Source organism: Lupinus angustifolius, chromosome LG01 (genome assembly GCF_001865875.1).
Source record: "Lupinus angustifolius cultivar Tanjil chromosome LG01, LupAngTanjil_v1.0, whole genome shotgun sequence".
Taxonomy (NCBI): Eukaryota; Viridiplantae; Streptophyta; class Magnoliopsida; order Fabales; family Fabaceae; genus Lupinus; species Lupinus angustifolius.
Window position 1 is genome coordinate 19,046,731 of NC_032009.1, and position 21,139 is coordinate 19,067,869.

Sequence of the window (21,139 nt, forward strand, 5' to 3'; positions counted from 1 at the left end):
CAGCTTTTTGGGGTATCGTATCTGATTTGATTACCAACATGTTGATTTAGGGGTGTAAAGTCTGTTAGATTTCTAGAAAGATCAAAAGGTTATGTGTTCTATTCATCATGGGAGCGACATTTGTTAGGAGGGATTGTCACATCTCTCGAAAGAAATTAGTTCCTTACGTGTAGAATGAGTGAAAATCATAGGTAATACAAAAAAAAAATAGAGTAATTACTCATTTTAGTCCCTCATGTTTTCTGAACTTACCAGTTTGGTCCTTCAAAAATTGAAAAATCCAAAATAGTTTCTACAAATTTTAAATGTGGGTTAAATTAAACCTTTTGGGGTCAAATTAATATTTACCAAGTGTTTTAAAATATGCTAAAAATGACTAATTTGACTCATATTTAACTTTTTATAGATCATTTTGAGTTTTTCAGTTTTTTAGAGAAAAAACTAGTAATGTCAAAATGGTATCTATGTATAATGTGACATTGATGATGATATAATATATAGTTGCAACCTTATGTTAAAGATGTTGTTTCTTAGAGATTGAGGCCTAACATCCATGAAAAGTTAGAGAAAAAGATACATATAGATAATGTACAAGATTTATATATCATCATTGTATTATTCATCATTGATATTTAATTATTGTTAATTTTTCAAAAAATAATCCAAATGAAGAGTGAATGATAGTGTACATACATGTATATCTTTACAAAGTGCACAGATTTTATTGTAGAAAGAAAAATATGACAGATGAATATAAATAATAAATAAGTTAGAAGGAAAGAAAAAAAAACAACACTTACAAAAGATAGCACAATCTATAGAATCAAGGTTCAGCCACTGCTTTTGGCTCTTGAAAAATACACACCAATCCATGGCATTGCTTCTCCAATCCCCACTTTTTCTTGGTCATGATTGGACCATACTCCTTTCCAGTAATATAGAGAGAAGTGTTGTATAAAATAAGACAAAATATAAAATAAAATGATAATTATATCCTTCTATTTATATTTGTAATGACATTTTTATTCTTAAAATTAATATAAAAATAGTATTTCTCTCTCATATAATGAAGATGATCCTTACTCTATTATTATATATTGTATGGTATTAAATTAACTTGGAGTATGCAGCTGTAATGCACTTACATCTTGGAGCAGGTAAAATGTTTTAAAATTTAATTACAAATATTAGTGCATTCTGGTCAATGACTGTGATTAAATTACATATCATAAGTTCTAACTAAAATTTGAGTCATCAATATAGAGTTGAATTTTTGAAGGGTATAAAGAAAAAAAATGAAGGTTTTAGAGTAATTTTATTAGTGTATTTTATGATCAAGTCTTATATATATTTCTCTTTTTTTCCTTCCAAACTTTGGGTTTAATATGAGTGTTTGTAAAGTTATAACTAATGGATTATTCATAATAGAAATGAAAGAAGAACACTTTCTTTTCTCTTTCCAATTTAAACAATTCATTACATCCACAATTAGAATTTAGAACAATTAAGAACATTATAAAATGAGAACTTGTCAACATAAATTTAGAGTGGATATCCATTTTAATTTTATTAATTATTTGGTACTTGAAAAATAAAATAAAAAACTCTAACATGTCCTCCAACATCTCAAATTATGGTTAAAATAGTCATTTTAATCTCTTCCCAAATAATTTTTCAGACATTTTATCGTGATTAAAGACTACTTTAACCTAGATTTGAAATATTTAATGATTAATTTGAATTTTTTTTAAGTACTAAATTGATAAATACCAATAACTACGAAAATAGATTGCCAATTTACTTGAATAATAAAATTCAATACAATCAATACTCTCAAGTCCTAAGATAAAATAAAAAACTATACTCAAACATATTGCTTTATTAGAAGTAAATTAAATATAGAAGCAAATATTGTTTCTCTTTTTCCCTTTTTTCTTTCCTTTAGTGATAAGATAATACTAGTTTAACAATACAAAGGAAACAAAAGAAAATAAGGTACACCTAAAACTTATAATCTTGCTATATTCCAATCTATGAATTGTGTGCTTCAAATATATCCACAATATATTTGCTTAGGTTAATCTAGTAAATTATATGTAACACTACTTAGATGCAATTTTTCTTATTTTAGCAAATTAACTTGCTATCATAATCAATTGTTTATAAAATATATATCCCTATTAAACCTTAAGAACTAGTACCTCAATCATTAGTCTTGTGCATAATATTATATAATGTAGCTTTTAGCACTAAAAGGGCACAAATTCTTCATGTGGAGTTGTGATATAATTTGGCATTTTGCACACAAGTCAAACCAAATCAATTTTAAACATTGGAGATTGTAGACAATATCTAACATGGGACCACTTGAAAGAATAATATAACCATGCTAATTTATGATATATATAATATTTTTATATGCTATTTGTAAAACATTAATCAGAATAATATAACCATGCTAATTTATGATATATATAATATTTTTATATGCTATTTGTAAAACATTAATCAATTTTGACCTTGTTAGCATTTTTATAAGGTGAATAGAAAAATTTATAGAAAAACCCAAAAATATTTGTTTGTAAACAAAAGTGAATTGAGCCTTGGGTGAATATAGGTAATTGATTAAGACTCAGATTTTTGTGAGAAATCTATTTAACCACTATAATAACTTAAGGGTTGTTACATGTGATCTAGTGATGTAAGACATTGCTAGATCATAAGGATAATAAAAAAAAGTTAAGAATTTGATTACTATGAGCGACAGTTGTTGAGATAATAGTCACACATTCCGAAAAAAAAATAGTTTTTTATTCATAAGATGAGAGGATACCTTAGGTAGTATAAAAAAAACTCAAGTTTTGGTCTACTTTGTCAAAGTTAAAAGTTTACTCAAATTTTTGTATAAAAGAAATATCATTTTGTAATTTATAAACCAAATTTGAGTCACTATCTATGCATGTTGTGTGGATCCACACTATATCTCCTACATTGACATTCTATTTTTTTTAATACTATTGTTTATGTAGCAAAATTCATTCATTAGTGTATTGAGATCTCATTACCCAATTATATATTTAAGTGGGTCGTTGAGTGGGAAATGTATATTGTCTCATACTATACAGAACAATATATATTGTCATTAATTCATTATTAGGTGGACAAGTCCTCTCTCACTTTTTTCCTTTTCAAGATAATTTCTTGGACCATCTTTTTGATGTAATATATGTTGAACCAATTAATTTTGTCATCTATGGTTATATTTTGAGTTTTAGTAATATATATTGTTTTATCACATTTTGACATATTTTTTATAATTTCAATCTGAGAAAAATTACTTAAAATTTGTTATTAACTTCTTTTTTTTGTACATTATATTTTTTTTATTCTCTTGACATGAAAAACTTATCATTAGTATGAGTAGTAACACTCCAAAAGATGAGGAGAAAACAAATAATGAAATGACTCTTGTCATTTATAATTTTTTAAAACGATGATTAAGTACTCTTTAATGTTTGTACTTCAATATTTGAATATCCGACCTTATAGATAAATTTAATGTATACTTTTAGTGTGATTAGTTATTGTAAACTTATTATAATACATTTTCTACCCATTGGATTATTTTGTAATGTCTTACACATTTCAAAAATTAAATATGCCTAAAATTGTTCTTTTGGTCTCTTAAGTTAGTTGTTTATCATAGTTGAGTCCTTTAATTTTATGTTTCACTATAATCCCTCAATTTTATTTTTGCTACACAGTTAGTCTGAAGGTTAATTTTAAAATGGCTATTCTTATATCTTTTAGAATAAATAAAAATGTAATTATACGTTCATGGATCTAAAAAAATGAAAGATATATCATGTCAAAGTTATCCTTGTATTTACGAGTTTAATATTTATATATTAATTGTGTAAGAATTTTATATCATATTGAACCATCTCATATTCATGTGCTAACTATTATTATCTCTTAAGCAAAACAAAAATATTACACATAAATAATAAATGATGTAACGATATTATAGAAAATATTATACTAACATTCATTAAAAGAATAATTACTGAAAAATAATATTATTGAGACATTCATTAATGTAATCCTTTATATAACTGTATAAAACATTCACTTAAACTTATTGAGTGGTACTTAATTAATAAGGAAAATAATAACGTTTAAATAACTTAAGTTTTGCACCCCAAAAAGTATAATGTTGTGTGGCCATAATTAAAGAGACAATAATATGAATGGAAGTGGGTTCCATGCTAAAGAAAATCATCATTTATGATATACTATTCTACTTAATATTAATAGTAGATTGTACTATATTATAGCATTGTTGAACTTCAAGTATTCCCAAAAGCAAAACAAAAATTTGAATATATTTCCACCTTAACATTATAATATATAGTGAATATAATATTCACTTTGGTGTTTATAAATTTATACATTTATCAAATTGATACCTCAAAAACTAAAAATTTACTATAGTATTCAAAGATTTCTAATATTAGTCATAATAGTCTATGTTATAAAAAAGTTATGCTAATTAACTTGATCAATATTTCAATTTTTCGTAGCAATTTAAGTTTTTAAATTTTTTAAGGATCAAGTTGGTATACACAAAAATTTGGAGAGACTAAAATATATCTTGACTCTGTAATATATATGTAGAGTCTATCATGTCATTTTTAAACTCTTGACTTAATCAATGATGAAGAAGAAATCCAATGTATTAGTTGAAATGGAAAGGCCCCTAATCCTATATTAAATACTACAATACTTTCTAAAAAAACATGAATAAAAATAATTATTAGGGTAATATTTATACAATCTTATTGTAAAGATTTATGCACAATTATTATATTATCAATTATTCATTTGTATTACTTTTTTAATAGTCAATGATATTTAAACATGAATGGTCACTACACCATAATTGATATTTAACATCGCTTATGTATTGAACGCTGTTAAATATAAGACTTAACACGAAAGAGAATTAACAATACTTATTGAAGGAAACAAACGTTGTTAATGAGGTCATACCTTTAACGCTTGTTTTAGTGAGCAAGATCTTTTCAAATTCAAAAACAAAACCTTACAGAATAATACATATCACTCAATTTATTATTTCACTTACGTTTCTTCTTCTTCTCCATAACTTACTTTTTTTTCTCTTTTATTTTTAGTTTCTCTCTTCAAGCAAGTTATCGAGTAAATCATTATCTTATTTTAGCTCATTTATTTCTCTCTTCACTAATAGTGTGATCTTTATTTATTGTGAAGTTATGCAACTATGGTGAAGTTATCGATTTTTTGTTTTTCTTTTCAAGTATAAGGCAAATCATATCTTATTTTACTTGTTGTGAAGTTATGCAGCTATGATGTTCTAGGTTTTTTGCTATGGTGAACATTGGAGAAGAAATAATGAACAATTTCCGTAAGATCTCATTACTCATATGTTATTTTATAATATTGGAATCTGTTAAGGTTGAGTGTAGTTAAAGTCGTTGCTGATTTAACAAATCTATTGTAAATGTGGTGGAGTTGAACATGCTTGATATAATGTTTGAGAGAGATATTGTCTTATTTAGAAAGTAGACATTTAACAGCGCTTGCTTTAGCGCTGTTAAATGTCTACTTTATATAGTGTCGTTGAATATAACCTTATGTACTATTGCGCCACAAAAACGTTGTTAAATAACAATTTTAAGCGTTATTGTTTTTCTATTCTAGCATAGTGGGTAAACGATGTAGTAATAATATATCAAACTCATAATACACTTTCAGTATATACATTTTTTTCTTAATAATTATTGCATAAAAAATTTACATATAGAAATTTGAAACATCACTCCTATATATATGGAGCACATGACAACTAGTCTTACAATTCTATACCTTCGGTCCTACATTGTCACAATGAAACAATGACATAGGGCAATACTTTATTTTGTTAGGGTAGGTGCTTGTTAATTATTGGAATTGTTTTTATTTATTTAAATTTTCTAGTTTTCTGTTGATTAAAAGTGGAGTAAGATTTTCCTTTTGGGCTTCTAATCTAAACTTTTAGAAAGAAAATAAAACAAATATGTAGGGTGGCATTAGGCCATTTATTTCATTTTCCTTTTATAATAATAATAATAATATTATTATTATTATTACTACAACTACAATAAAAAATTATGTAAAAGTTAAATATTATCAATTTGGTTATTGGAATTGGTATCATCATTGAATTTGATTTTTAGTGTTATATTAAACTAACTCTAGTTCCCAATTTTGACAATCATCAATCTTCTACTAGTTTAAAACATGAATTTAATCCCTGAATTTTGCTCCAATCCATTAATTTAGTACCATCACATTAAAAAGCTCACATTTTTTGGATTACCATTCTTATATAGATTTTTAATGTGTTGATAAGGCATAGAGAAGCTTTATAAGATAGTAAAAGGAATTATTTGTTTGAAATATAAGATAGTGTTGTACATAGAATTATTAGGTTTATCTCCAATTGAGAGCAAAACCATAGGATAAAGGTAAATAAAGATTAAACTTGATAAGAATAGTTATATATTAGAATGAAAAAGAGAGGAAAGAAGATAAATAAATACCCTAAGGTTTGCTCGTGTTAGATTTTGGAGAGAAAAAATAGAAATAAAAAACTTTCATTAAATACATTTATGAGATGATTCTAAAGTATTCCATTTTCCTCCATTCTTCTCGAAAACCTAACTCAGAAACAGACTTAGCGTAAAGTTATCATTGTTGTTCCAATTATCAATAAGAATAATCCATTTTAAAGCATAAAAAAAAATTTGTTTTATATAGAAGATTTTATGATATTGTGGGCTTCTTCCATGATATGACTAAAAAAATTATGCTGTGGCCTTATGGGCTTTAGTCACAGGTCAAGGAGGATATCATGTGATTTTTGCATAAAATTTTTCCTTCAATGATTTTTAATATATGTTTATCTTTATAATATATTAATAATTTAAAGTTAAATGAAATATTTAAATTAGGTAATAAAATTTTATAATACCTAATGAATCATTCATTCAAACCATCTAATGATTTCAGAATATTAGGATAATCATATTATTTTTTTTGATAAAGTGTAGTAATTAATTATAATTTTTGCTAAGGTATTTTGAAAAAAAATTAAATAAAGTTTTAAACAAAAATAAAATGGCATGCATATAGAAAATATTTTGTTGACGAATAAAATTTTTACTTCAAAACTAAAATATATTACAAGTGTCATGATCAAATTTGCTAATTAATGATAAATTTTAACATGTAGTTGATTCAAATAGTATATACTTAAAGATAAAACTTCATTAGAGATTTAATCCCATTATATTATGGATAATTCTGATTTAAATAGGATTGCCTCTAAATAATGATATTTTAGCTAAATGAAAAGTATGTCTTGCAATAAATGTTGATAAATCATACATTATCCTAAAAGTTGGATCAATTTTTAATTTAGTCCCTTTAATTTTTTTTTGCCTCATGTTGGATCTTAAATGTATCCAAAGTTTGATTTTGTTCCTTCACATTAATTATGAGATGACATGAATAAAATGATGTTTGCCATATGTTCCACTAATTGCTAAAGTGGGTAGGAGTGGAGTCAACACATCATACCTTAAATAAGACATGTACTAAAATAAAACTTTTGAAATATTCAAGGAGAAAAGGCAATCCAAAAATGTATTAGGGACTAAAAATAAAATTGAATCAACTTTCATAGATAAAAAAACATAATTAAGTTTGTTTAGGGAATAAAAAAAGAACATGACTATCATATAACACTTGAATTGAATGAGTTTCTCTAATGTGTGCCATGGACATTCATTAAGGATCACTAAAAACAAGATTTTTTTTTTAAAAATTAATTAAATATTGGTATGATTAATATATAGATATTTAACAGGTGTCTTTGTCATTTGGATACACACTATAAAAATAAGGATGAGCTACTATAAAGAACATGTTGCACTTTAGGCTCTAAAATGTGTGGATATGGAATAAACTTTAATGTATATCTATTAATTGAGATGTAATAGAAAAAAATGTAGCTTAATTTATGAAGATTTTACCTAATGGATTTAGGAATGACATATATATAAAGCATTATCCATAAGTAGAGAGATTGTTTTAAATATTTGAACTCGTGATATATTCGTTACTAATCAACCTTATTCTTGTACAACGACCCACCCTTTATCTTTGACAAATGACCTATATTATCAATATACTCTCAAATGATTCCATCAAATTTCCAAATGTTGAATAAAATGACCCCTTCATCTCTCATTCCAATCAACCTCCAAATTTTTATGTGTTATCATTTTTTGTCTCTCTAAAAATTTCAATATTTAATATATTGATCTCTATTCCCTCCATCACCATTTTCATCACCTTTCACCTCAATACTATCTCCTACTTCAATCTCAATAATTAATCCTAATGGAGATGTTGATGGTGACAAATCATATATAAAAAATAAAGCATAGTGAAGGAGATGAAACTTTGCAATATGTTTCCCTTAATGGTGAATTTATTTTCCTTAAATCAAGAATATGTTTTATTTTAATTTTGCATACAATGTAGAGTAGAAATATAGAATCCAACTATGAGCATGTCAAACTTAATATCACTTACCAACAAGACATTTGTCTAGTGGTGTAAGATCCGGTTAGATTCTAGGATGACCAAAAGGCCAATGATTCAATTCTTGAGAGCAACACTTGTTGGGAAGGACAACCACACACCATGAAAGAGAATAGTTCATTATCCAAAAGGTAAGGGAATATCATTGGTAGTAAAGAAAAACCTAATATCTCTTACGAGTGGATCTATGACCTAGAGGCAGAATGTTCAACATAGGTTAAAAATTAAAATAATAATTATCATCAATTATAAAAGGATGAAAACATTAATGTTGAGATTATAAAATTTAAATATATTTAATCAAATAAATTACATATTTCATAATTAATCTTTATGTGATTTTACATTTTGAAATCTTTGAATGATCAATTTACTGTTAATGTTATTGAATACTTCTAGCTAAATGGAAGTCACTGGACAATCATTCATTCGATTATGCAACCTATTTTTCACAATCTTCAAAGTTGAAAAATTCTTTTTACAATTGTATTGCTAACTTTAAAAGAAAATAAACTAATAAGTCAATAATTTCTTATACTTTCAACCAACTTATCTAAGAAATTATTGATTCCTTTCAATTAAGTAAATTCAACACTGTTATGCACATCAATGATATAATTCTCAAGTTAATTATCAAACATCGTCAAATTAGTTGAACAAAAATCATATGAATAAAACTTTATAAATCCAATCAATTTTCTCATATCAAAACTAGAGAAGAAATAACTACACTATAAATCAAGACATACAAAGAAACAATTTAATATTTGTCTTCGAGAAACGAACATGACATTTCTTAAATTATATGTCCATAATATTATAAAATAATTTAACACAATAATGATTTTTTTGTTTTTCATAAAACATGTAATGTCATTTATAAAAAAATAAATTTAGGTTTATAGAGTTATACATTATATATACATATTTTTTTCGAAAAATTGTAGTCCTCAAATACATATAACACCATTCTTGTCTCTCACATGGGTGTTTATATTTATAGGTGTGTTATGAAAATAATTTCCTTTATTTGGTAGGTATTTATTAAATCTGATGTAATGCATAATATAATAATGTAAATTACTTAAATAGTTGATTGTAATAATACATATAGTTCTACGTTTGTATGTATTTGATGAAATGAAATTTAAAGATAAATTATTTTATTTGAGTTGCTTATTTTTTAATTAGTATAATATGTTCTATCAACCAATATTTTCATGTTACATTCTCCCAATGAGGTTGTCATACCATAAGAATAGGTGTCATATTAAAATTATTTTATTTTGATGTTTAAGCTTTTTAACTTTTTCAAACCTCTATTGTCTTAGAAGTTTGAATACTTTATTTTCAATTACAGAAGTATCTATAATTCATGTTTTTTTATTCATATTTATAATTCATGTTTTTATTCATATTTTTCTATTTTGATGTTTAAGCTTTTTAACTTTTTCAAATCTTTATTGTCTTAGAAGTTTGAATACTTTATTTTCAATTATTCAAGTATTTATAATTCATATTTTTCCATTTCTCTTTAGTGTCATTCTAAATCTAGATTGAATGAGACTATCCATAACATTAACCATCTTTTTCTATCATTAGAAGTACTTACAAATTATATAAATATTTCACTATAAATTTTTTGTCTAATGTTATAAGATGTTAATAGATATCTAAAAGAATAATAATTCAATAATAACATTTATTCGAGGAATAATTATATGTCCAAACGACAATATTCCCTAGTAAAAAAGTAACCCCTTCCAGATAGTTGTCCCTCCTAATAGTTTAACTATTAATCTTTTCGTGATCTGGATGTATAATGATATCTTACACTACTATACCAGCTTATTGGTTTTACAAAAAGAATTATATAAATATATTTTTTATCTCTAGATATTGAGTATAAAAGAAGAGAGAAAAGTGACTCAAATAGCTTTGGTTGTTCTTGTTTCTTTTGTGTGTTACCTGATCTGATTTGTATTGTGAAGAAGAAGAAGAAATAATAGAAGAAAGTGGTATGAGGAGTAACATGTTTTCAACTTTTCTCTTCGTTTTCACCATTTCCTTATTCTCTTTCAATGTTCTCTCTGATTCCTCAAATCACCGTTACAATGATGGTGACAACGTTCCTCTCTACGCCAACAAAGTCGGTCCTTTTCATAACCCCAGGTACTTTTTTTCATCTCTTGTTACTCTTCACATCCCAATTCCAAACAACTCGATCCTTCTTTATAGGATCTACTAAATCAATTTCATTTTCGTAATTTTTTTTGGAATTTGGGGGTTTGTCGTGTAACCCTTGATTTTCAACGATTTGAACCGTTTTAGATGTTGGGTTATGCTCAAAATTTGATCTTGTTTTGAATTTTGTTATTTATTTGTTTTTTGGTTTGATTGTTACAGTGAAACGTACCGGTACTTTGACTTGCCATTTTGTGTAACAGGTAGTTATCTGAATTTATCATTTCCCCTTAAACTTTATTAGTTTTTAGTCTCTTTATTGTTATTTTTATTATTAAAGGGTGAGTTTGACGCAATGGTAACCTTTGACACGAGTTAAAGAGTTCAAATCGTGGAAACAGTCTCTCTACTTGGGGATAAGGCCGCATACATCTACCGCACTGGGCCGCCCTTATTGTTATTTTTATTATAAGGGGAAATTACATCGACCTGGCCTGAGATTTAGCTTAATTACAGTATTTCCTGTTTTATAAGTCAAATGTAATGGTAATTGAATCTCAGGGTGTTGTGAAAGTGAAATAACAGCGGTGTCAAGTTAACTAAGCCATACCTAAAGGGTGATTGATGTGATTTTATCTTATTATGCTGTTGTTGTGTAAGTGTGACTACTCGGAAGTTGAAGCATGCATGGGATTTGTGTTTCAGCTATTTCGATTTTCTGTTTCTATGTTAGTAATTGTTTTACCTGACCAGCTAAACGAGTTGGTAATCTCTTTATGTTTTAATGGAAGTCCTATGAATCATCTGCACAAAGAACAAATTTTGATTTCTTCGATGTAATTGATTGCTTGTGATGGTTTTTAAAGTTAATATATGTAATCCTGAAATGAGTGCTTTTATATGCCAGGTAAAGAGAAAGACAAGACTGAAGCACTCGGTGAGGTGTTGAATGGTGATCGCCTTGTTAGTGCTCCTTATGCACTTGATTTCAAAAAGGATAGAGACTCTAAGTCTGTATGCAAGAGGAAGCTCACAAAGGAGAAAGTTGCTCAATTCCGAGAAGCAGTTAGAAAGGACTATTATTTTCAAATGTATTATGATGACTTGCCAATCTGGGGATTTATTGGAACTGTTGACAAAGAAGGAAAAGCTGATCCCAGCGAGTATAAGTATTTTCTTTACAAACACATTCAGTTTGATGTTCTCTACAACAAAGATCGTGTGATTGAAATTAGTGCCCGGATGGATCCGCATTCTCTGGTGGATCTGACTGAAGACAAGGAAATTGACACTGAGTTTTTGTATACCGTAAAATGGAAGGAAACGGATATCCCATTTGAGAAGAGAATGGAAAAATACTCCCAGTCTTCTTCTTTGCCACATCACTTAGAGATTCACTGGTTCTCAATCATAAACTCATGTGTAACAGTTCTTCTTTTGACTGGTTTTTTGGCAACCATTCTTATGCGAGTCTTGAAGAATGATTTTATGAAGTATGACTTTCTTGCTCATATATCACCGGATTGTCATCTTATTATTATTTGCCAAATTGTTTTACTTATCTTTTTTTGCCTGTTTTTTCTTTCTATCTGCTGCAATTTTCTTTAGATATGCACAAGATGAGGAAGCTGCTGATGATCAAGAGGAGACAGGATGGAAGTACATTCACGGTGATGTTTTCCGGTTTCCAAAGTACAAGTCTTTGTTTGCGGCAGCCCTTGGTTCTGGCACCCAGTTGTTCGCACTGTAAGAATCTTGTGATGGCTGTTTTCCCCTTCTGCGTTGAAGCTGATTTGTTTGCTTTCTAAATTATAAACGTGATTAAATGTTGTTTTCTGTTTCTCTATTCTTCTGCAGTACGATCTTTATTTTTATGCTTGCATTGGTTGGCGTATTTTATCCCTATAACCGAGGAGCTTTATTTACTGCACTGGTGGTCATATATGCTCTCACATCTGGCATTGCTGGCTACACTGCTACTTCCTTCTATATTCAACTTGAAGGGTCTAATTGGGTACATATGGTCTCCTTGCATCGATGTCTCACGGTTTCGTTGTATTGATATAATGCTTGTGAAATGAAATGATATAATACATTATTTTCTTGTTCTACAGGTTAGAAACTTACTGCTAACAGGATGCCTCTTCTGTGCCCCACTGTTCCTCATGTTTTGCTTCCTTAACACAGTTGCGATTGCGTATAACGCAACTGCTGCTCTTCCATTTGGCACGATTTTGGTGATAGTCCTAATATGGACATTGGTAACTTCTCCATTACTTGTGTTGGGTGGTATTGCAGGTAAAAATAGTGGAGCTGAGTTCCAAGCACCTGTCCGCACCACAAAATATCCCCGAGAGATTCCGCCTCTGCCTTGGTACAGGAGCACCATTCCTCAGATGGCAATGGCAGGATTTCTCCCTTTCAGTGCCATCTACATAGAGCTGTACTACATTTTTGCCAGTGTTTGGGGCCACAGGATTTATACTATCTACAGCATACTGTTCATCGTCTTCATTATTCTGTTGATTGTCACTGCTTTTATCACTGTGGCTTTGACATACTTTCAACTTGCTGCTGAAGATCATGAATGGTGGTGGAGGTACGTAACTTCTTGCTGTAGTTGTATGTTGTCATTTTCACTACATATATACTTAAATCAGGTTCAATTTCTTCTCATATTGTCTATACTTTGGGTTAAAGGAAATTGTCAATAGCTATGTAAAGAGAATAAAATTTTGTAGAAAAAAGGAGTTGAAGACATGCTTATATTCTTATACTAATATATAGATGAACAAAGAAGTTTCCTTCTTCACTTTTTATTCGCAAGGTTCCAAAAGATTCTGTACTATATTCCCATATTCCAAGTAAAATAGTAAAAAAGATAGGATCGAAGATATAAAATGAGTTTAGTTATGAGGTGATGGTTATCCCACAAGGAATGGAAGATACATGCTATGTTAGACAAAAGAATAGGATTAGAACATATTTTCGGGATTTTATTAAGGTTAAAATTCTGGATCTTTTCTTTTCTAAAGTCCATATGATAGAATTTTGACTAAGTTTTACGTTGGCTGTCAATTGCCTAACACAACCTTAACCTTTTATCCGGGTTTAGGACTTTCTATGTATAGCATCAAGCACACATAGACAAAGATATTATTAGAAATGAATGCATTAGAGAGAAATTTGGAGTAGTTGTGATTGTAGAAAAGATGGTAGAGTCATGCCTTAGGTTTGCACATGTTTGGAGGGGACCGATAGAAGGCCCCAAATGAAGTGGAAGTTAATCCAATTCCTAGAGGAAGAGGGAGACCAAGAAACCCCATAGGCGAAACGACTAGGAAATTTTTACAGATCAATGCTTTATCAATGAACATGATTTATGATAGAGCATTGTGGTGTCGTTCGGTCAATGTAGCTGACTCCACATAGTGAGATTAAGGCTTGATTGTTGTTCTTTTCTAAAGTAATTTTTTTATCTTCTGCTTTCTCTTTTTCATATGGTTATTTTACGGGATCCTTATTGTCTGAATTAAACAAGAATTTAAAACAGCTATGGATATCGACAATATCATTTCACACAGGTCCTTTACTTTGAACTTGAATTATCATCTCATCTCATCTCCCTTTTATGGGATCCTTATTGATGAGCTTTCATTTCCTATGGACCCACTTTACACACACTCACATGTTGGGAGGGTTGGAATGCAATTGATTTAGGGTCTGCTATGTCCAAATTGATGTCATATTTTCCCGTTCTCATATTCCGTTCACTCAAACAAGAAGACCCTTGGTACAGGACAATATTTTTACCTGCAGAAGTAGGACTAAAGGGTGGCTTTTGTAAGGTTTTTGTTAATGGTATAATGGAATGTAATGTACCTTGGAATATTTAGCTTTTCTAGGACTAACATAACATTCATCAGTAGGTAATGTACCTGCTAATTTTGTTTTTATTTTTCTTTTGGATGACATTCTCTAGTACCTACCTTTATTTATATATGAGGAGGACGACTTGAGCGAAAGCGTGGTGGGTCTTAATTGTCCGGCCCTAGGCCCAAGGACAACTGAATTCAAGCTCATTATAAGGGCTGGCCTAGTGTCCCGAGCCCATGGGCAAAGACATGCATAGCCAATGCCTAAACCTAAAAGACATCCTTTAGAGGAAAATTGAGTGAATTTGGCACAACTTATCTAAACATCGTGCTTTTTTGTGTCCAAAAAATGGGAGAAATATAGTTAAAGAAGGATTTCATATCATTTTTGTTTATAGATATTGACAAAATTTCAAATAGTCATACTTGTACCATGTTTGATTCTCTAGAAGAAGAAGAAAAAAAGCCAAATTTAGAAATAGGAAATGAGGAGACACACAAGGAGAAAAGAGACAAATAAAGGATTTATTACATAATTTAGCTTTAAGTTGATTATCCTGCCGGTGTTTCGGACCTGACCTGGGCTTCGCTTAATGCTTCAGTCTCACTCTTCTTAGGCCCATCGACCTGAAAGTTAAGCCTGAGTCTATGCCCTCTGATCTAGGCTAAGGACCAACCCAACCCATGAATTTGTATTGGAAGAGTCACCATGTCATTTTCTGTGATAACTTTAACTAAATTCTTTTGCAGGAATGTGTAAATTTTAGCTAGTATTGAATGTATTTTCTTCTCGCACCTTTTCTTTTAAATAACTATATGCTCGTTCTGAATCTTCTCGAGGTAGGGCCATTTTAAACATCGAAGAGGATGTGCGATAAAAGCTTATGACATTGGTAATTCTCATCCTGATATTAATGTCGGTTTGTGTTGCCTTTAGGTCTTTCCTTTGCGGTGGATCAACTGGCTTGTTCATCTATGGCTACTGCTTGTACTATTACTACGCACGATCCGATATGTCTGGTTTCATGCAAACTTCGTTCTTCTTCGGTTACATGGCCTGTATTTGCTATGGCTTCTTCCTCATGCTTGGCAGTGTAGGCTTCCGCGCCTCTCTGTTCTTCGTCCGCCATATATACAAGTCCATCAAGTGTGAGTAACTATGGTTGTTGTTGAACTTACCTGAAAAGAAAAAGGGGTATGTGATTTTATTCTATTCTTTCTTTTACCTAAGGTAGGTTATAATATAGTGTATGTACCTAAGAAGAAGAGAAGCATTGACTCTTTTCCATGCATTGGTGTCATGTTATTATCTCTGCTTTTGTAACTGCATGCATAATCATAATCTTGGCACTTAAGGAGGATTTTTGGAACTATGGGACTTAATCTTTGATTCTAGTCACAATTTTATTCCAACTAGCTTTTTTATCAGTTCATTTTTCTGTGTTCTCTATAAAATTCACCATCTTATACCGTATCATTGCATCATTTATCATTCATGTTTAATTATTATTAACTCTCCAAAGAAGTAATACAAATGAATGGTAATGATGTATTGACTCTGTGTAAATTTTTTTACTGACAATACATATTTTCTGTTTATAAAGTGGAACAACTAAACATTAGTTAAAATTATAAAATCAAAATTCATAATCAGCAATACATAATTTTATCAAAGTTTTAGAGCAGCCTCAACATCACCAGAATATTGCTGAGATAATTATCTTCTTAAAACTCAATTTATTGTTTGATAATGTATCTTATTTTTTCTTTTTATGACACGTGTTTTATTTTTCTTTTTTTATAATAAATATAAAAAATTAAAATACATGTTAAATAATGAGTGAGTTTAAAGTAGTTGTCTCCTAGTATCATAAAGTACTTTATTTTATATTTAAAAACATGTGTTTAACAAATTTTAAATAACAATTTCTTGAAAATAATTTTGAATATTGAAAAGACTTTATCCGGCAAAGACAAAACTCATCTTAGTGCCATCCAAAGAAATTAGTTTTAACTGTATCGACGTACATTCAAATTAAGTTATACTATTTATTTAATCTCATTCATTTTTTTTAAATTGTATCAGACAAAGTGTACTTAACAAAAGTTTCAAAAACAACTACTTGGCAAAAAGTCATATTGAATATGTATATAAGCCTATCCAAATAGTCTATATTAATTTTTTCATTTCTCATAATAACAATTATTTTTATGAGTCATTTTCTATATATATATAGTCATGTAATATCATATAGGAATGACTCTTTTACTAAATATACTTCTAAGTAATTGCTCCGTAGATCCTATATCTATCTATATAAAGAAAAAATCATGTAACGAGGAGATTTTTATTTGAATAAATGGTATTTCGAAATTGGAACGAGTATAATAAAATTAATGATACTTCTTTATCTTTTAAGTTGTTATTTGGGCAAAGCATATTGAAGGAGAAAGTGAGGTGACAAAAGTATGAGCTTTAAGCTAATTAAAGCAAATTAATTATTCTTCTTAATCACTTTTCTACCAAGTGGGGTATCACATATTAAAATACCATTATAAGGTCTACCCAACTAACCAACTTTTTATTTGCAATTGCTATAGGCCATGAAAATACAATGACTAATTACTTTTCTCTAAATTAAGATAAATTATAAGCACTTTTTATTATTGTCAACTCTTGAAACAAAATTCCCACCACTACTTGTAGGTTGAAATTTTTGAGCCCTTATTGTTATTATTTGAATATAGAGCCTCTCAATGTTTTCCAAAAGGAAAGAGAGAATCCCTTATGGGATTTAAGTGTTCCCTATTTTAGGTTTAAAAAAATAACCCTACTCACCTTTTTATTAGCAAAAGGTTAAATTGTTTTAATTTTTTTGTTTGTGTGAGTGAGACACAAAATAATAGTTTGACCAAAATTAATATTTCATAAATAGTTTAAGTTCTTCACCACTCTAAGGAAATAAAGTTATTGTGTAAAGTTTTTTATATGATCAATATATCAATTATATAAAGTTCATGTGTTTATTTTTATTTGACATTTTTACCTTTCTGATATACTACTAACACACAAAATAAACAATGAGGAGTGCCAAAAACTTGTTCATGTAATAATTTTTTTATACTACCAAAGATATTATTTTATCCTTTTAGATAAAGAATTAATTCATTTCATGATGAGTAACTGCACTCTCAACAAATGTTGCTCATATTAATCGAACCGTTGCGAAAAAGTTCTAAAATTAGTTTGAATATAAAATGAGAAGTTGAGTGCCGTTAATTCACACATAGAGATAATTTACTAGGTTAAGATTTTGATACACTTTAATTAGTTGTGATAAATATATCATCACCTTCTCACTTTAAACTCAAGGTCGAGGAGCCTAATTCATCTATAACATTACTGATCAAAATTTTGATCAGAAATGTTATAAATAGCATATATTTAACTAAGTATAAGGTTGTTTTCCTTAGTGAAAAAAAAGTTTCAATGAGACGAAAAGGAAGTCAACTAGAATTTAATCAAGAAAGCAAATGAGAGATATTATACCATGATGAGTATATAATATTTGTGTAATAAGGGTATATGTGTAACACTCTAGTTCTGACATGCGACCTCTTAGACCCGTGAATATATCGAGGTGTCATCGGTAACACCCAGTCCTGACATGCGACCTCCCCATCCCATGAATATACTGAGCGTGTCACCCACCAGCTTAAATACCCCTACAGAGGGGAATAAAATACTGCAGTGTGTATTTAAGATGGTGGGTGGTACGCTCAATGTATTCATGAGCCGGAGAGGTCGCATGTCAGGACTGAGGTGTTACCAGTGGCACACTCAATATATGGACCTGGGAGGTCGGATGATATAACTGAGGTGTTAGAATATGTATGTAAAAAAGGTTACAAAGAAGTTGAACACTCTATCCAACAAAAGGTAAGTCTTATACACCAAGGGAATTATCCATTTATCATTTGAAAAGGCTTATTCAAGGTTACATTTTTTTGCTTCCAAATGTTCAAAGAATGACATGAATGATAGAAAATATTGGGATTGGAGAGATAAAGGGGATACGACTTTTGAACAAAGATATGTTGTCACAAATAATATATTATTAATTGATATGATATATTTTTATTAACATGAAATAACATATGAGACATGATTTGAGATAATAAATCTATGTTTGATAACTTTTGGGAAACAAAGAGATACTACTTTTGAACAAAGATATATTGTCACAAATAATGTATATTTAATTGATATGATATATTTTTATTAACATGAAACAATATATGAGACATGATTTGAGATAACAAATTTTCGGTTCGATAGTTTTTGGGTCACAATCAATTATTTGGGTTAAGTGAAAAGAATCCCATTAGTGGGAAGTGATATGTAAGTTGGTCACGAGCGTGCCTTGGAAGACAACATGGTCTTACTCCTTGCCCTTAATTCTTCTATATTTGCATCAAAAGTCTCACTTCTTTGGGACCCTCTAACTTACTAGTGCCCTATAAAAGGGTAAATATGAACCACATTTTGAACAAATCATGCAAAGAGTGAGCATTGAATTGAACTATGAAATAAGTGATGTTCTTCCCATGTTCTCATACTCATGATAATTTGATATATGAGTTGAATATCTATACATTGTTATTGTCAAGTTTTATACTTCTATCACATTATTTATTATCATATTTTCTCTCACAAAATGACATTGTTTTGATATTTTTGTAAAAAAATGATTGACTTCACCTATCTGATCAGCCTAGTCATCAATTTAAGCCTTAAATTAATTGAGTAGAATCGATTAGGTGTCCAATTTCTGATCTAATCAATCAAATCGACCAACCTAGCTAATTTTTACAAGATAAGAATGAGTGTATCATTTTTACCTGAAAAATAAAGATGATTTTAGTCTTGATTGTTCCAAATAAAGCATAAGATGAGTAATTTATTCTTAATTTCATTCTTGATTTCAGTTTTATCACTCTCATATAAGTCACTCAGTCACCTAATAATAAGTTTCATAGTGCACACATACTCAATATTTAGAGACATTTTTCATAATAATGGAAATGAGTAATTTATTCCATGTATAATTAAAACTCATATAATTACCAAAGTTGATGTTAATTAAATGCTTCTTTGTTTTAAATTTTATTGTCTTAAGATGCTCTTATCATATGACTTATGTATATGATTTACATTTTTCATAATGTGCTCACTAATTGGATAATTGTTACCACTTTGATTAGACATAAAATGATGTGTCTTCTAAGCATGCATACACATCAAATTTGTGCTAGTCAAACTCACTCATTTTAATTTGTCAAGAAATTTCAGGCTTTATATGCATGTTTTTAGAAGTGCTAAGAAAAATATAATATAATTACATATCAAAGTTTATCCTTACTGTACCGACGGACGTTGGTTCAAGTGGTATATGCTTGATTCTCCTTAAGCAAGAACCCGGGTTCGAGTCTTGTGGATAGAAAAAATGTCTGTTGGGAGAGTTAGCTCCACGTACCTGTGGATGTTCCCGACTCTGACAGAATTGCTCCAGTGCGATGATACCTTTGTGAAACCAAAAAAGTTTATCCTTTTTGGTCCTTTGAAATGATTATGAATGGGTCAGCATATTGAAAACTAATAATAATAAGTATGATTACACTTTTTTCTTTATGCAACATCAAGTTCTCATGGTCAAAATTTAATCCTTCAAAGTATGCTTCACTCTTTCGATTACTAGATATTTTTGTCAATAGTATATATTCATTTTCATTGTAACTTTTTTTATTTATTAAAACAATAGAAGAAGAGAAGAAAAAAAAAACGTTATTGAAGGTTTGTGATTATCCAAATCCAGTATTGCTTTTCCTCCCACATGATGCCTACTTACTTTTCTTCATAGTGGTATCATTAATGAGGAAAAATATACATCACAAAAAATATATAAGTTTTATATATTGTCACTGTATCATCAATTATTCAAGTGTAATAATCATTAACTCTTCCAAAAAATAAAAATGAATGATGAATAATATAATGGTTGTATATAATTTTTTACGCTAACAATGTATAAATATTACACTCATCATTAATCTTTATTGCATAATAATTACTTTGAAATAAGAGTGCAATATTTATAAACTGTAAGTATAAAGATTTATACACAGTCACTATATTATTCATCATTTATTTAAATTTTTTAAAGTCAATAATTATTAAATATGATACAACAATAATATATAAAATTTATATATCACATAACATTTCCCCACCTAAAGTTAAATATAGTGTGTGAAAATGAGTGTAGATGTGTAGGTATGACGTTAATATTTTTTGGAATATTGCATATATTATATAATATATATATATA

At 28.8% G+C, this 21,139-nt stretch overlaps 1 protein-coding gene across 1 annotated transcript; it reads left to right on the top strand.

The window, feature by feature from the left end:
• LOC109351220 (transmembrane 9 superfamily member 3-like) lies at positions 10,595-16,166 on the top strand. The gene is made up of 7 exons (XM_019592616.1): positions 10,595-10,863; positions 11,098-11,138; positions 11,783-12,368; positions 12,484-12,621; positions 12,733-12,889; positions 12,990-13,474; positions 15,688-16,166. The coding sequence occupies exons 1-7, from the start codon at positions 10,712-10,714 to the stop codon at positions 15,905-15,907; spliced, it is 1,779 nt and encodes a 592-aa protein (XP_019448161.1). The 5' UTR covers positions 10,595-10,711; the 3' UTR covers positions 15,908-16,166.

Excerpts from the sequence above, each read along its gene's own strand:
- LOC109351220 (XM_019592616.1), top strand. The coding sequence starts at position 10,712 with ATGAGGAGTAACATGTTTTCAACTTTTCTCTTCGTTTTCACCATTTCC. Across the intron at positions 12,622-12,732 it reads GGCACCCAGTTGTTCGCACT|TACGATCTTTATTTTTATGC; the intron begins GTAAGAATCTTG and ends ATTCTTCTGCAG. Across the intron at positions 12,890-12,989 it reads AACTTGAAGGGTCTAATTGG|GTTAGAAACTTACTGCTAAC; the intron begins GTACATATGGTC and ends CTTGTTCTACAG.